Genomic DNA, 11,730 nt, shown 5'->3' with positions numbered 1-11,730 from the left:
TGAGCCTTGCTACTAGTCACACCCCTCTCTAGCATACATATTTGTTGTTAGCATTTTTTAATGCGTAACACAGCTAGACCATTTTTTTAAATTTGACTCACTCTAAAGTACATTATTTTTTCAAAGACTGTCAAAGTCCTTTAAATAAATATTTCAAAAAATATCTTCCAAAGTATTTTTTTTATAATTAATATGATAATTTTAAATAATTTATATTTTATACTTTATATTTTATACTAACTGTGTTATTATCCACATATCATTTTACTCATTTCCTGTTACATAATAACCACCTAAGATGCAAAGTGTAATGCAAAAGATAGAAAACACTGCAGCAGCATTTTGGAATTGAAAAGAAATTTATTGGAGATCTTTCACACTTGCACACCATACAGAAAATATCTCCTCGCAAAGTCACAAGTCTTGCACCAATTAACATAGACCAGATATTACAAAGTGAAAATGGGAAGTTTTCCAATGCTGTTTCTTGTATAGATGCAGGTTCAAAATTTAGTAAAATGAACAAGTGGCTTTGTCATACAATATTTAGCTGCTTAGCAGCTTTCTTGGCATTAGACTTTATGATATTTTCAAGGGTGAATAATAGCACCGTATATTTCTACTGATATATACAATAATGGAAATTCTCTCTGAAAAAGAAACTATAAAATGTTTAATCCACCCAGAAATACTGTAAAATTGACTTATTTTTGGATCCATGTATATTAAGTGTTGACTAAAATGGCCTGCAAAGATTTTATATGACTGCTGTACGAGGGCCTTGAGTTATGTGTTAAAGACCACACTTCATCTTACAGCCACCAGCCAGTCATAAAGCCACTGGTGACGCTCAAGGAGAGCACAGATTTAAAAGGCAGTAAGAGGAATAAAAGAAGGACATTACCAAGAGAAGTGTACTGCTTCCTGACAACCTCAGCAGCCAACCCTACCCCCAAATTGTATTTAGTAACATAGGAGAACAGGTATTTGGCACAACAAAGTGTTTTCACTGAGGATTAGGGAAACCCCAGCACTTAAATCTGGTGCCTCTGTTCTGTAGAAAAAAATGGAGTATGTTGGGAGGTATGGATAGCACTGGTGGTGTCATTAAACAGGGAACATAACGGCTTGTTAGTATCTCTGGCTGCTTCTGCTAGAAGATGTGGTTGTCATTGAGTAGGACTTCACACCACTGGATGATCCACCGCCGCTGCCGTACTTGATAGAGCTTCCACCATAACCAGAGCTTCCACCAAACCCAGCACCTCCACCAAACCCAGAGCTTCCACCAGAAGCATAAGTTGATCCTCCGTAGCTTCCATATCCACTTCCACCTCCAGCTGAGGAACTGGAGTTAACCACAGCTGTAAACAAAGGAAAAGAGGTTAGAAATTCATGTAGATGATTCTAAGCCACCTTCCCATCCACCCATTGATACTGGTTTGCCACAGTAGTGGCCAAGAGGGATACTTACATACACTGACAGCGTTAACCCCTTCACCAGCCAGCCTGTAATAATAAAAAGAGGGGAAACACATGAAACATATTATTGGGAAGATCACTCCTATTCTTGACTATATCATTGTATTCATTTAACAATATTCTGCTTTATTGTTAAAGGGAACAAATGATGCCATTAGATCTGCACACCTGCAACCAGACAGAAAATAAAAGTAATCTTTTATTTCTTAAAAATATAGGACTGCAAAAACATACTGTCTATGAAATGACCAAAGTACCCTTTCCACTTGAATTACCTGCTCTCCTCTCCTTCCAGCAGTTTCCTATATGTGGCAATCTCAATGTCCAGAGCCAGTTTCACATTCATCAGTTCCTGGTATTCACGGAGTTGACGAGCCATGTCCTGCTTGGCCTTCTGTAGAGCAGCCTCCAGCTCAGCCAGTTTCTCACGGGCATCTTTCAGTGCCAGCTCACCACGCTCTTCAGCCTCAGCAATCTGTGCTTCCAGCTTAGCACGCTACATATGGTAAAGAAATGAGAAAGGGTTTATTACAAACTGCTTACACAGTGCCATGCAGTTTACACCTACGGCACAATTACACTTTTTTACGTATTTAAATCGTTTTTTCATCCAATAGTGTAAATGCAAATTCCTTTCTTTTCCTATGGATAATACTGAGTAAGGAGGATGCTAAGCCAACAGCTGCGCACAGCAAGCAGGTGGAATCAGCAGCCAGACTCTGATCATTGTGCCAGCGGACAGAAAATGTTATCGCTTGCATTATTTAAAAGCAGCAGCTGATCATACTATGATTCATGCATCCACGCCCTGCCCTCAAACTAAATTTTTACAAAGAGATCTAAACGGTAACTAATCCTAATGTATGTTGCTTTCTGTTGCTTCTAGGCAGCAGTAAATCACCTGTAAGTGCACCTGCTATAAAGTATTATAATATTTGAAGAAGCATCACAGAAGCATTGCCTTATCTTTGCATATTAGTACCTGCAGCATAGTACATTAAGAAAATATGAATAAAGATGATATTTCATATTTGAAGAGTTATTTGGAAAATATACATTTGAATGGATACTGGCTCCAAATTAAATTAGCAGCGACAAGGTAATACCACAAGAGCAAATTAAGTTCTCATTGAGTCTAAGGCACTTCTATGTGGCCATAAAGAAGCATCTTTTTCCTTTCAGATTCTAGATATCTTTTGTCACTTGTGAGGATAGGGCAATACAGTACCTGTGCCTTCACATTCTCAATCTCAGCCTGTAGCCTCTGGATAGCACGGTTCAGTTCAGAGATTTCAGACTTGGTGTTGCGCAGATCATCCCCATGACGTCCAGCGGTGGCCTGGAGCTCTTGGAACTGTAGAGGCAAAATCAAGGACACATTTAGAAATCTCCTAAGAAGCATATGCCCATATATAATTGGAGAACTACTAAATTAAGCATTGTAAAAGCAAGGTCACAGCGTTCACAATGATTCTCACATGCTTACCTTGTTCTGGTAAACAGACTCTGCCTCGGCACGGCTCTTGTTGGCAATATCTTCATACTGAGCTTTAACTTCAGCGATGATGCTGTCCAGGTCCAAAGCTCTGTTGTTGTCCATGGATAGGACAACTGAGGTGTCTGAGACCTGTGCCTGCAGCTCACTCAGCTCCTGGAGAGAAACACAGATATCTGGTTATAGTGCGCTAGCAGACACACTGGGCTTATAAACTCTGAATGTCTGTATTGCTATAACAACATATTTAGTACAGAAACTGTTACTTACAGCTGCATATAGTGCCCTCAGGAAGTTAATTTCATCTGTTAGACCATCAACCTTGCCTTCCAGCTCCACCTTGTTCATGTAGGCTGCGTCCACATCCTGTAAGGACCAGATGTTATAAAAACATACAAATTCCACTGAGCTATAGTGCTACGCAGTATGTATTAAGCAGGGCAGGGCTGGCAAATTTTAGCCAGGTGGGCAAGACTCGACTCAGCAGCCTATTATGATGATATTAAAGGGAAAACAATTTGGGTAGCCCAGTGACCCAGCCCAATATAGTCCACTATGGCCACTATGGCAGATGCCCCCATGCCACCCAGCCCAGCCTGCCCCTGGTATTAATGTATTCTCCCTTTGCCACACTACTATAGTCTGCCTAGGTTTTGTGTAGAAACATTTCTCAAAGCTATGTAAGCTTTTGTTATTATTATTTTTTTTGTGGGATTACATGGTACATGTGGGAGTACAATTGAAGTAAGAATATTGTCTTCTTTATGTGCTTTGTAATACTTATTTTTGGCAATCATGGGAGAGACAGTTCAGCTGCAACACATAGTAGATTAACATTTGCTTCATCCAGGGGCTGGGAGTGTTTTCTACATGGTGTATGGCCTGGCTGTTTTATTGCTATGCAAACAATCTGCTGTGCAGGTAAAAGAGCTCACCTTCTTCAGAACCACAAACTCATTCTCAGCTGCAGTACGCTTGTTGATTTCATCCTCATACCTGCAAAGAGGAAAGGCGATACGTGGATTTTAGTACACTTGGCAGGGAGGGTTTCCAATGTAAAACAAAAAACAACTGTACTGCTTTCCTGTTCATTGTTATATAATCTCCAGGCAGGAAACCAGGCAGCCAGATCTTCTGTTTCATGCTCTGTTTTCATGCTCAGTTTAATGAACTACCCTCTGCTATGATAAGCTAACCCAAGACTCCCAAGATATTTCAGTCAAGGACAGAACTGCCGGACCCTGCAGTAATTTCCCTTGTAACTGCTTCTAGTTTGATTCCTTCAGTCTGTATAAAGAACAACCTCAAGGTGAGTGTTCTGTGTCACACTGGATGAGCTTTGTGTGTCTTTCCTATACGCTCTGTGTAGTGGACAAATACTGTGCATGGAACTCTCAGAATTCACATTACACATACATCTCCAGACAGGAAGAGGTTAGTCTGTGGGCAGTTTATGTGTATCAAGGGAGCTTTCATTATAAGTTTTGGCAGGAGCCAGTGTTTGTACTTTATTTTACCAACAATAGGCTGAGCAGTTACAATGAAACTCTGTAGTGATTGCTCTAGATGGCTAAAAGTGTAAACTGACAAGTATGTACAGCTTTGTGAGTAAATAAAAAGTTACTTATTCACGGTGCATATATATGGTTTAAAGGTTGATTTGTGTGTTTGTTCCCGTGCATTTTGGATAATGTACTGGATGAACATAGACAATGATGATGATTAAATTGATCTGATCTTCTTTGTGTTTCTGCCAAGCTATTTGTTCTGAACTGGACATTTAGAATTAACTTGATACAGATTACCCACTATTGACTTTCCTGCAAGGGACACACCCCAGGTTTATCTACTTTGTTTGCTTAGTTCCTCTCAGCCTCTTCTTGGCCAGCAATGGATTTTATGCAAACCCTCCCCTCTTTCCACTTTTCTTTAGTCCCATAAGGGTGTGGCAGTAGCCATAGAGAAACATAAACCTTTGTAATAATTTAGTTACAGTGACTTAAGAACTGACTGACTAAAGTATTTACAAGTTCAGATTCTACTTAGATACATTTGTGAATTTGCATTTAAAAGTACTGCAAATAAATCAAACTCTTCTCTCACGCACTTTGTTTCATAGCCTGATTTTAAGACTTACTTGTTCTTGAAGTCTTCTACCAGATCCTGCATGTTCCTAAGCTCTCCGTCCAGTCTGCCTTTATCATTGATCAGGCTGTCCAGCTGCCTCCTCAGGTTGGCAATGTAAGCTTCGAACAGGGGTCCAATGTTGCTGGTCTTGGAGGAGGACTTCTGGTTTTGCAGAAGATCCCATTTTGTCTCCAAAACCTTATTTTGTTGTTCCAGGAATCTTACCTGTTACCAAAAAGATGCCCAGTAGAAAATGTAAATGCAATCGTCACTGTCTACAGCTTTAACGTATCCTCTGTATGTGTGCACTGCTATATATGAAATAAGCGCTGCAGCAGTGACGGGGTTAAGGAATATGGGCTTGAATTACATTGCTGAACAGTCCTTTTGGAAATTAGGACAGTAAGGCATTTAGTATTACTCACTTTGTTGTATGAATTATTGCTAGATAGACTGTACCGTTACTCTCTTACATGATTAAACAGGGGATTTTAGCACACATTTACCAACAAAATATCTTTTCTCCACTATGGAGAGAGGTAGCTTATAATTTTTTATGCTGGAAACTTTAAGAGACCATAAATAATTTTGTCACTCAACATACCACAAAATATTTTAGTTAGGCATTGTTATATTAAGAGCATCACTAATAGAATCATCATAATAATATTGTGCAATAAAAATACACTTACCTTGTCAATGAAAGAAGCAAACTTGTTGTTTAGAGTCTTGATCTGCTCCCTCTCCTCCTTCCTTACAACTTGGATGTTGGGGTCAATCTGCAGGTTAAGTGGTGCCAGCAGGCTTTGGTTAATGGTCACCTCATGGATCCCAGGTCCAGCTACCTGGCCACCTCCATAGCCACCTCCATAGCCACCTCCAAAGCCACCTCCATATCCAGACCCAGCTCCAGCTCCGGCTCCACCTCCATAGATTGAGCCACCACCACCGAAGCCAGATCTGCTGCTGGATACACCATAAGAGACACTTTTCTTCACTGAGCCCAAATTGGTCAAGCTGGAACTGCTAAATCCTCCTGACCTTCCAAACCCTGCACCAGCTCCACTGGATGTACGGGTCTGGCTGATTCTCATTGAGCTAACACCCCCCTGGGGGATAGCAGAGCGAGTGCTGAAGCTCTTATTGTAAGACATTGTGTCAAATCAAGTAGAGAGGATAAGTAAAGCTGGTGCTGCTGGTCTGTTAGAAAGATCCAGTGTCTCTTAGGCAGTTGCTTCCCCTTTTTATGTTGGTTTGTCAGGAGGGGGGTAGGGGCTGAGGGATCAGCTTACTGTATGTCACAAGCTAGGTGTGGCTGACTGCCATCCATATACAGTTACCTGCAGCAAGGTCCCCACCTTCTGCACGTCCCCTCCCATTGCCCACTTCACCATGTTTTTATGTAATCTGGACACACACATTAACACACTATTAGATGCACTGTACATAATGCATGTACACTTGGATGTCACCTTTCACTGTTGATACCATACATACAGTGCAGAGCAGGTTTATATTGTAACTTTTTATATGTAAGATCCCTGCAATTCTCTGCAAGTTTTCCCTTGAACAATGAAAGAATTAGAGACATATATTTGCATAGATCAGAACTTTATTCACACTATGACTCATATTTAGATAAAGATACAGCATTTACAAATGTAAGATTAAAACAATACGATGAAATGATTTTCTTTTACAACTCAAAGTTCATTGAAGTTTTAATTTCAATACAAAAAGTGCCTGACAGAAGGACCACAGTCGTAAAGTAAGCTGATTAATTTTCCTTTTTTTAATTGGCTATTAAAAGGTTTCACATTCATGCAAACTTAGTTTTGTATGCTTTTTAATAAATGTATAAATCACCAACAGCTTCCACAGCTCTCTAAAGAGTAGACAGTACACACAGAGCTTTATAACAATTATATAATTTCAACATTTACACAGACATGAGATCAAATGAATGAAAACATTGTCCAAAACACTTTCAATATAAAGGAATAGGGACAGAATCTGCCAGAATGTGTATTGTAAATCAGATTGAGGTGTGAGATCAGGTGACTGCAGCAAGGTATTGTTAGGATCGAGTTATATTCTTGTGTGAAGAAATGAGGTTTGACGAAATCTACAGATTAGTGTAAGGATCATACACTCACATCAGCAGACTCTGATGCAACCTATACAACAACAAACAGGGTGATGAGCTATATTTTTTGATAGAATGATAACTATATATATTTTTTTTTGCAAGAATATGAACATGTATCATTTATTTGGGCAGCAAACGGAAATATATCTTCATAGGAATCTAGAAGTCAGAGACCAGAAGGGTGTGTGCTTGTGTTCTCCGTTGTGTGGTCTGATGGTATGTTTGTGTTGGCAGTTCCTGATCAGTAAAAGTGCTCACTAAATAGCATTCTATCTGATATGTTTATTTATTTTTCTTTTATGTGTTCAGAGGTGTCCATACACATTATTATTGGTCAGTATTATTTATATTGAACTGTACGTAAACTGTGATTTATGTTTAACTGCAACTCCCAGAATGCTTGGCAACCTTGAAGAGTATGTTGGGGATGCATTTCAGCAGCCGCTGAAGTGACACTAGTTACGTGCACTGAACTTTGATGTGAATTTTTTTTGCCATTTCTGCATTTTCCAGAGCATGCGCCGACCTGCAATACTAGATTACTTTTATAGTGTTGTTTCCGAAAAATTGTGAAATGTGCACCTTGAAATGTGGTTGGCGGACAATTAGGCACTCTTGTGCATGAAGAAGAAGGAGGGGGAGGTAAATTTAAAATGAGGGGACAGATTTATAGTTGGGGTTAGGGCATACTTGCCAACTCTCCCGGAATGTCCGGGAGACTCCCGCATTTTGGGTGAGTCTCACTGACTCCCGGGAGAGTGTGGCAATCTCCCGCATCTGCCCACTTCCAAGTGAAGTGGGCAAAATAAGGTCCAAAATGCCGCGATTCTCCGGGAATCGCTGCATTTGGCCGCGCCCCCCCGCAGTAAAATGACGCGTTTGCGTCATTACGTCATGGGTCCAAAATTATACGATTTTCGGAGCCTCGCCCCCCGCACGCCCACCTTCCCCGGGAGGCTTCCGGTCACCAACTATAAAAAGTTGGTAAGTATGGGTTAGGGCATGTCCTAGATCAACTTTAAATTTCACTGTAAATATAAAGCTATCAGGTATTTGTGTGCTACATGACAAAACAGCCGGTATTTACCTGATGTGCAAAATAATAAACTAATATGCAACCCTTGCATTGTAACATGGTTTTGTCCAGGTGCACATTTGCTTCTTTTTTTGCTTTGCTCTCCTTAATGAATCAGACCCATAGGGGGGTATTCAATTGACGGCGTGATCGCCAAAAATCGAGCGCTCGAAAAATATTACCGTTAATACGTTAATTACTCGCTGAGTTTCAGCTCGCAGCTCCCTGAGCTGCGAGCTGAAATCCAGCGAGTAAATTACCGTATTAACGGTTTTTACGCGCAGATTACCGTATTAACGGTAATATTTTTTGAGCGCTCGAATGACGGCTATCACGCCGTTAATTGAATACCCCCCATAGTGTGTATCTACGTACAGCAGTGACCAAACAAAAGCAAGCAAATAAGGGTAATTTACAATCTGCAAAAGTGCAACCCCAAAATGCTTCTTTATTTGTGTAAGTCTACCAAGCACATTTCAAGGAGCACACCATGGAACTGCCCCTGGATAATCAATCTGTACCTAGTTTTGTGGGTTTGTGGATTGACCTAGAAACGTGCATGGTGGGAACAGTCCAAGCTACTGTCATTTTAGGCCCACCCACATTATTAATGATACCCGATGAGGTGGTGGAAAGTTTAAGTCCTTTAACGGGGAGAAAAGGACTGTGCACTCTCCCGCAAAGCAAGGATCTACCCGACCATTTAAACAATCTCATTTCAGCATGTTGGTGCAAATGTAAGCGTACCGACATAAGCAGCACTCGGCAACAATTGTCTTCATTCAGCGCATCTCGGCCAGGATCAGCTTTTGCAACCCACCATCTTGTCACACAAATCTATGCACTTCCTGGTCAAAGTAGGTGCGTGATATCATAAATGAGTATTTGTACTCTGGGACTTCACTTTTGCGGTTTGTAAATGATCCAGTGACAAAGCTTTCTTTACCTGAACAATGTTATTAATGTTAAGTTGCACTTATCACATAGAGTTTACTTCAATACAACCAACTCCTTTAAAAATCAAATGGAAGTCTACTTACCTTTCGTAAACCAAATAGACATATCAATTAAGTAATACAAATAGACAGCCGCACTTCATATAAGCCTCACTAAGGAATTAAGTGCTCTGAGTGGGAGGAGTCAAGATGCAATAAGCCAATCACAAGCAGCTATCTAGTGCTGCTGATCGTCATCATCATCTTGTATATATTTTCAGCAGCTCTCTAGCACCCACAATATATAGGCCTCCTGACAGGCGTATATCTGTGCATGCGCCAATGTCTAATTGAGTCGCATTTACATGAACACGTCCTTGCTGTACATGACCAACACTTTCCCACCCTTTCTCACCCCAGTTCTACATCTCCCGGCATAGTGAGACACAAAACACTATTTATGTACTTATGCGTATGCATTTTTGGTGTGCAAGCGCAGTACTAACATGCGTATCTTACTCTAGGACAACAGTCAGACATCCAAATCTAAATAAGCCCTATAATGGACGTTCAAAGTATTTGATATAGAGTATTAAAGAATACAATATACTGAATGTTTACACTGACAAAGAAATTACAATGAAAATAAGTTGATGCTTTGAAACAAGGAATGGTGAAGGGACATCCTAAAATAGGTCATTAAAAAGAATAAGTCTTAAATTAATGTTATGATTCGTGATTTATGGCTAATCAGCAGACAGTAAATATTTATGTCAGGGAGTCTCTATGGGGCAGAAATGTTTGTAAAAGTATAATTATGCATAGACAATGATCAGTATACATGAGTGTTTAAACTAGGCTTGCACTACTTTTTTATATACTTAAGTATTTGTTTATATCTTTAATTTAGCTCTCCCTATTTACTCCCGTATTTCATGGAGAAAGGGCTTTTCTAGCTTTCTTAAGTAGGCCCCCTAGTGATTTAATGAAACTCTGGGATATATTTATCAATCAGGCTTATGTAATCGCCACTAGTGTGGTTACGTTTGTTCTTCTGAGTAATATCCTACAAATTCTGTGTATCTGCACTAATCCATTCCCTTATTTGCACTGATATGAATGATCATTATTTCACATGGCTCTTTAATCTACTGCAGTAAGTGAATTTTTTATTGTTTGGAAAGATGTGATCGGTAATAACTGTTACATTATAATATGACCTGTTTTAGAACTCAATAGTCAGAACACCATATTTACATTAAAGTAGTGAATGCATATTTACTGACTCGAATGGCATCCAGCATTTCAGGCTTTACTGTCTCTCACTGAGCAACTTCTTATCTATCTCTAATTGAAAGTCCTGTTTAGTTTGAAGACATAAGAATGCTTTGGCATGTGAGAAAAGGGGGGTGGGGATGTGGACTTTTTAGGATTCTTCTTATGTGAGTATATTTTGCCTGAAGCATAATACCAAGGCAGGCTTTTTACAGGTGTGACCATCGTTTTGTCCACACTGAGCAATCTCAGTTTTATATGTATCACATACAGAAAAGTACTATTATTATTATTAATTTTTATTTATAGGGCGCCACTAGGTGTCCGTAGCGCCGTACAGGGACAAACGAATTACAATACAAGATGAGACAGCACAGTACAGTAAACAGTAAGCACAGTAACTCAGTAAGCTCAATGCACAGCTAGAGAGGGTGGGGGAAGGGAGAGGGAAGATCCGCATATGACGCAGCCCAAGTGGGAGGGCGCAGAAGACAGGGAGACCCCCAGAAGGGCGAGGTGGGAGCGGGAGGGGACTGGGGGTGGAGGGTCCTTGAGGAGGAGGTCAAGTAGCTGGAGAGCAGAGTTAGAAGTGGTGGAAACAGGAGGAGAGATGGCCCTGCTCAGAGGAGCGTACAATCTAAAGGGAGGGGTGGACAGACAGAGAGACGCAGGGGGAACGGGGGCAGGGAAGGGGAATGAAGGGGTAGAGGCAGAAGATAAGGTAGGAAGTTAAGTGGGAGACTGAAAGGCTTTAAGTAAAAGGTGGGTTTTTAAAACCAGTTTGAAACTGGACAGATTAGGGGAAGTTCTGATGGAGGGAGGGAGCTTGTTCCACTGGAGGGGGACAGCACGGGCAAAGTCTTGGATACGCGCGTGGGAGGAGGTAATAAGGGGGGAAGAGAGGTGATGGCAGGGGTGGATCTAGGAAATTGTTATACCGGGGGCGATTTAGGGGGGGCAATTTAGGCCCTGCCCCCTTTCTGACTTCTGAGGCTGCCGGCGGCTGCACAGTATGTGCAGGTCCGTTTGGCAGGGACAGTGTGCTGCCTGCCCGCTCTGATTGTGTTTTAAACACAATTAGAGCGGACGGGCATCACATTGTCCCTGCCTGTCACTGCCGAGCGGACCTGCACATACTGTGCAGCCGCCGGCAGCAAGCCCCTGCTAGGGGGGGCGATTGCCCCGATCGCCC

At 41.0% G+C, this 11,730-nt stretch overlaps 1 protein-coding gene and 1 long non-coding RNA gene across 5 annotated transcripts in view; one reads left to right on the top strand and one right to left on the bottom strand.

Moving 5' to 3' along the window:
- Positions 1-340: 340 nt before the first annotated feature.
- LOC142141051 (keratin, type II cytoskeletal 7-like) lies at positions 341-6,339 on the bottom strand. The gene is made up of 9 exons (XM_075199137.1): positions 5,797-6,339; positions 5,115-5,329; positions 3,913-3,973; positions 3,248-3,343; positions 2,969-3,133; positions 2,711-2,836; positions 1,758-1,978; positions 1,475-1,509; positions 341-1,364 (listed from the first exon to the last, which is right to left on the bottom strand). The coding sequence occupies exons 1-9, from the start codon at positions 6,256-6,258 to the stop codon at positions 1,132-1,134; spliced, it is 1,614 nt and encodes a 537-aa protein (XP_075055238.1). The 5' UTR covers positions 6,259-6,339; the 3' UTR covers positions 341-1,131.
- The window catches only part of LOC142141052 (uncharacterized), a 35,057-nt gene continuing 27,287 nt past the window's right edge, over positions 3,961-11,730 (top strand). For all 4 annotated transcript variants that reach the window (XR_012688607.1, XR_012688606.1, XR_012688608.1 and 1 more), the window contains exon 1: positions 3,961-4,286. This is a non-coding gene — a long non-coding RNA (uncharacterized LOC142141052). The remainder of the gene's footprint in view (positions 4,287-11,730) is intronic.

This window comes from Mixophyes fleayi, chromosome 2, assembly GCF_038048845.1.
Source record: "Mixophyes fleayi isolate aMixFle1 chromosome 2, aMixFle1.hap1, whole genome shotgun sequence".
Taxonomy (NCBI): Eukaryota; Metazoa; Chordata; class Amphibia; order Anura; family Limnodynastidae; genus Mixophyes; species Mixophyes fleayi.
Note: the sequence above shows the minus strand (reverse complement) of the source record. Positions and strands in the feature narration are given on the sequence as shown.

Bases quoted from the DNA above. Each gene is read 5' to 3' on its own strand.
- LOC142141051 (XM_075199137.1), bottom strand. From the start codon at position 6,258: ATGTCTTACAATAAGAGCTTCAGCACTCGCTCTGCTATCCCCCAGGGG. The intron at 3,344-3,912 runs GTGAGCTCTTTT...TGGTCCTTACAG, and splicing joins AGTTTGTGGTTCTGAAGAAG to GATGTGGACGCAGCCTACAT. The intron at 3,134-3,247 runs GTAAGTAACAGT...GTTTCTCTCCAG, and splicing joins TGAGGGCACTATATGCAGCT to GAGCTGAGTGAGCTGCAGGC.